The sequence below is a fragment of the Kryptolebias marmoratus genome, unplaced genomic scaffold, assembly GCF_001649575.2.
Source record: "Kryptolebias marmoratus isolate JLee-2015 unplaced genomic scaffold, ASM164957v2 Scaffold70, whole genome shotgun sequence".
NCBI lineage: Eukaryota > Metazoa > Chordata > Actinopteri > Cyprinodontiformes > Rivulidae > Kryptolebias > Kryptolebias marmoratus.
In genome coordinates, this window is record NW_023665804.1 from 1 (window position 1) to 5,319 (window position 5,319).

A 5,319-nucleotide genomic window follows, 5' to 3' on the forward strand; every position below is an offset into this window, starting at 1 on the left:
TCAGAGACGAGTTCCCTCAGAGACAAGTTCCCTCAGAGACGAGTTCCCTCAGATTCAGATGGTTTTAGATCTGATTCCAGGCTGTGTCCTCAGGCTGTGGTGTTGTTGGTGAACTTCCTGCTGTGATGCTTAAATCTAGCAGAGCGTGTTATCATTCTGTAATCCTCCGACCTTCTGCTGCCTGTCCATCAGGACGTCCAGTGTCCAGGAGCAGGTCCTCATGTCCTCGGGCCCTCATGTCCTCGGGCCCTCATGTCCTCAGGTTGTCAGGTCCCCAGGTCCTCGTCCTCAGGTTGTCAGGTCCCCAGGTCCTCGTCCTCGTGTCCTCAGGTCCATGTTGTGGAAGGGTTGTGTTAAACGTTGAGCTGAAGTCAGAGGTTTTGTTCCCAGTCAGTGGAAGGTGGAGCAGAGGGGACTTCAGTCCAGCTGTCCTGCACCAGATGTTGGTTCTGTTGGACCTCTGACCCGTCCTGCCTGTCTTTAATGACCGTGTCGTCCCGTTACAGGCGTGTCAGTGCTGCTGATAACTGCTCTGACTGTTGTTGCAGGTGAGTTTATGGTTGGGGGGAGTTTATGATTCTGATTCTCCATCAGAGACACTAACACGTCCTCTGTCTGTCCCCACCCAGTGTCCTACTTCATCCCTCCGTACCCTCTGAGCCGGGCCCTGCTCCACCTGCTGACCATAGTTCCATTCTTCATCTGCACCTGGAGGATGCTGTCCCTCGTTGTGAAGATGAAACCAGGTAAACCCGGTGATCCCGGGACTGCAGGACCTGCTGCAGAGCTCAGGTCTAACAGAGTCCTCCCTGCAGGTCTCACACCAGCCGACTCCATGGAGATGTCCCAGTTTGTGGAACGCTTTCCAGGCTTTGATGAAGACTGTGATGTCACCACAGAGCACAGCTTCTGATGGTGGTTTCCCTTCAGGAAATGACCTTTGACCCCTCCCAGCAGCAGCTGCTTCTCTCAGGTCATTGCTGATGTCCTTCCACCTTGGCGTTGTGTTAACACACACCTGGAGCTCCTCAGCAGCAGAACCTCCTGCTGATCAGCTCCTCAGCAGCAGAACCTCCTGCTGATCAGCTCCTCAGCAGGTTCTGATGAGGAGCTGATCCTCAGCAGGTTCTGATCCTGAACCTCTGAGATCCTGAGGCTGGAACCGGTTCTTCACTCCCAGATTGAACTTTTAGACACAAGATGTTTGATTTTTCACGTTCACCACTGAGTGTCTTAGATGTTCTTACAAGATCAGTCAGTCCTCTGACCAGTAGCAGCAGCAGTAGCAGCAGCAGTAGCAGTAGCAGCTGTTGCAGCAGCTGCAGTAGCAGCTGTAGCAGCAGCAGCTGCAGCAGCTGCAGTAGGAGCTGTTGCAGCAGCAGTAGGAGCTGTTGCAGTAGCAGTAGCAGCTGTTGCAGCAGCTGCAGTAGCAGCTGTAGCAGCAGCAGCTGCAGCAGCTGCAGTAGGAGCTGTTGCAGCAGCAGTAGGAGCTGTTGCAGTAGCAGTAGCAGCTGTTGCAGCAGCTGCAGTAGCAGCTGTAGCAGCAGCAGCTGCAGCAGCTGCAGTAGGAGCTGTTGCAGCAGCAGCAGCAGCAGTAGCAGCAGCAGCAGTAGCAGCAGTAGCAGCTGGGTGTGCAGAGTTTCTGAAAGTGGTGAAGCTGGAGGTTTTGCTTTGCTGTTAACATGAAAGTTCAGCCGTTCATCAGACTGTCTTCATGGCTTCATGGTCATCCCCCCCACACCCTCTCTCTCTCTCACACACACACAATGTGTTCAGAATAAAAAGATAAATCCTCCTCCTGTGGGTCGAGCGTGTTCTTCCTGTCCTGCTCTGTAGCAGGAATCTAACCTTTGACCTCTCAGTGAGCTCACACTGATCACAAACCTCAGGTCAAATGTTTGGACTTACACAAGACGGGTCTTTAATGCAGAGGTCAGAGGTCAAGGAATCAGAGCACCGTCTCCTGAACATGAACAACTAAAACTGTGTGTGTGAGACGTTCACGGTCCTCGTACTTTTCCACTCTCAGATGAATCAAACCTTCAGAACCAACAGAAAGAAACTCTTTCAGCCTCCTGATTGTCTCCACGGTAACAGGCTGAACGTGACCTCTGACCCCTCCCTGCAGCAGCAGCAGCAGGCTCCTCTTCCTCTTCCTGCGCTCCTCCCTGCAGCCACATTCCTGCTGTTATTCAGGCAGGAAGTGATGTCGTTCAGCTGCCTCCTGACCTGCTGCAGGTGGGGCTTTCTTACGTTTCCCATCATGCCTTTCAGCGAGGAGACGGCCAGTCTGAGCGGGCAGCAGACCGGCGACGTTAGAGGAGAGCTTTAAAAGATCCGTCTGCTGCAGACGTTGGTCCAAATCCCTCTGAGTTAGGCCACGCCCACCACCACATCTACACAGATACACAACAACAGCTGGAGGGAGTTAGGCCACGCCCACCACCACAGCTGTAGAAGACCACCAACCTCGGTTCTGCAGCGTCGGTTCTATAGCCTCAGTTCTGCAGCCTCGGTTCTACAGCCTCGGTTCTGCAGCCTCGGTTCTACAGCCTCGGTTCTACAGCCTCGGTTCTGCAGCTTCGGTTCTACAGCCTCGGTTCTACAGCCTCGGTTCTGCAGCCTCGGAGTGTTTACACATGTAACATCCATCTCAGCTCAACTTTCCTCCTCTGATCCTCCAACATCTGGAAACGTTTAGAACAGGAATGATGGAGGAATGGAGGGATGAGGAGAGACAGACAGCTCAGTGTGTGTTTTTATTACACAAACCAGACAGGCAGCATGTTGGGAAACACACAGACACACACACACACACACACACACACACACATCTGGAAGGTTTCCAGATGTTCATTCAACTCAAGCCCAGTAGTAACACTGAGAAATCCAGGAATTATTCTGCTCCATCAGCCACATTTAGTCACTGTGAGTCATCCAGGAATTAGTCAGCTCCCAGCAGCAGCTTTATTGGCTCTGTGTTTTTTGTTCTTCTGATAGGGGTTCAGGAATTAGTTTGTGGTCAGCCTGTGGTTCTGCTGGGCTCAGTGGGTCCTGTTCCCGCCTGGTTTGGATCAGAACGCAGAGCTCAGTGGGTTTTTGTGTCTTTTTGTTTAGTTTCATATTTTCTTCTTTTTGTGGTTGTTTGTTTCTGGGTCATAGTTTATTTTTCTTTTGTTGGTATTTTTTAAGTTTGTTTTATTCTTTATTGTCTCTTTTTGTTCTGTGTGTAAAAAGAACAGCTGATCAATGATGTTAGAATATTCATGAATATTGAAAATAAATGAGCAGGAAGCAGTTTGAATAAAACCACAGAGGAAGAGTGGAGATCACGTGACTCTGCTGCCCCCTGCTGGACAGAAACAAATCATCACAAAACTGGTCAAAATATTTATAACTGGAACCTTCAGGAACTAATAATCTGAGACATATGGACCAGGACCAGAACCTGTAAAACCACCTGAGACACACGGACCAGGACCTCCAAACCAGAAGACCTCCAAACCAGAAGACCTCCAAACCAGAGGACCTCCAAACCAGAGGACCTCCAAACCAGAAGACCTCCAAACCAGAAGACCTCTAAGTCTGCAGTCTTTGCATTATCTTACGAGTTAAAAGTGACTTTTTGTTCCTCCATCACTGACTGTAACGTGACACCAAGTTAAAGCAGCGGTGCAGTAAAGTAGGAAACACTGCCACCTGCAGGTAGGAGTTAGCAGTCATTTTAACCAAACCATTTTAAAGGAAAATGTGCATCTGATGATTTTTCATGAATTTCCGCGAACTGAAGGGACTGACAGATATATAAAATGTAGTTTTTTATTTAGTTGTAGCACCGTATTTGTTTCTGTAAAACTGCAGCATTTGATCTGATTTTCCTGCTGCCTTCAGGTGCTGTCAGAAAAGCTAGTACTACAGTGATGTTACATGACCTTACCGGCAATGCAGCCTCTTCACTGAAAACATCAAATAAATTACTGATTTTATCTGATAAATGACAGATTTTGTTATATTTATCTCTGTAGTCATGTAATCTGTTTACCCTATGATAATTTGGATTTTATCAGTAAAATGACTGTAAACTAACAGTTAAAAACAAAACTAACATTGATACTCTATTGGCTACGATTAATAATAATTATCTTTTGAATTTTTACCAAACTAAACTTTGTTTTCAAATCCTGACAAAGCGTCCACATAGAGCTCAGTTGTACGAACCGAAATGGAGACATTGAACGCACCAAACCACTCGTCTTTGTTCGTTTATCTTCGTGAGCTGGGTCCTCGCCTCCTGATTGGTCCGCTCAGCCTCGTGTCTACCCTCGCCTCCTGATTAGTCCGCTCAGCCTCGTGTCTCCCCTCGCCGTCTGATTGGTCCGCTCAGCCTCGTGTCTACCCTCGCCTCCTGATTTGTCCGCTCAGCCTCGTGTCTACCCTCGCCTCCTGATTGGTCCGTTCAGCCCCGTGTCCTCGGACTTGTCCGCTCCAGCGGAGAGTCACCTTGCTGCAGCCGCTTCTGCTGCTCCTGTGGCCGGGTACAGAGCAGGGGGACCGTCCGGACCAGAACCTCGAAGGCAGGCAGGCGGGAGCGGGAATCTGTCCGGGACTCTGCGGACCGAACCGGAAACATGGCGGAGGCAAAGCCCAAGACTTCTCCGAAGGCCATTAAGTTCCTGTTCGGGGGTTTGGCCGGGTAGGTGCTGCTCGTAGCTGTTAGCTGACGGGTTAAGGTCAGAGGTCAGGCGGACAGCAGGAGGGTGAAGAAGCCCCGGATGTTCCGCCCGGTTCCCGATAGTTAACGGATGTTGATCAGGTTTGTGTAAAACACCGGGCGGTCATCTGTACCTGTTAGCTGCTAACGCTAGCTGCCAGGGACGGTGTTGTGCTGAAATCCGTACCCTCTGTAATTCAGGTCTTCTCTGACATAAACAGAAAGAGGAGAAGTGAGGTCATAAACTTTAATCCTGAGCCTCTGATTGGCCTGTAAACAGTTTACAGGTGTTTTAAAGAATGTTGCACCCCGAGCAGAGTGTGTCCTGTTAGCTTCCGGCCTGCATGTGAGTCTGAGAGGAGGGACAGAGGGACAGGGTCTGTTCTGTGGACAGGAGGTGGGACATGCAGGTTATTAACAGGTTACCAGCAGGTTATTAACAGGTTACCAGCAGGTTAACAGCAGGTTATTAACAGGTTACCAGCAGGTTACCAGCAGGTTATCTGTTCTAACAGATTACAGTCAGCTCAGTTAATGATTCTAGTCTTTTTCTGCCATCAGCTCTAAATGTTTCTTTAAGACTTTGTCTCTTCAATCTGAACCGTGAG

The 5,319-nt window shown here is 49.5% G+C and overlaps 1 protein-coding gene and 1 long non-coding RNA gene across 2 annotated transcripts in view; both read left to right on the forward strand.

Moving 5' to 3' along the window:
- The first annotated feature begins 6 nt into the window (after window positions 1–6).
- LOC108229771 lies at window positions 7–1,046 on the forward strand. Its single transcript, XR_001808328.3, has 3 exons — window positions 7–548; window positions 630–746; window positions 816–1,046. It is a non-coding gene; the product is annotated as an uncharacterized LOC108229771 (long non-coding RNA).
- A 3,395-nt stretch (window positions 1,047–4,441) lies between these two features.
- Window positions 4,442–5,319, forward strand: part of LOC112449738 (mitochondrial 2-oxoglutarate/malate carrier protein-like) — a 3,250-nt gene continuing 2,372 nt past the window's right edge. The window contains exon 1 of the mRNA XM_037974471.1: window positions 4,442–4,695. Within this exon, the coding sequence (XP_037830399.1) occupies window positions 4,629–4,695 (67 nt within the window). The 5' untranslated portion in view covers window positions 4,442–4,628. The remainder of the gene's footprint in view (window positions 4,696–5,319) is intronic.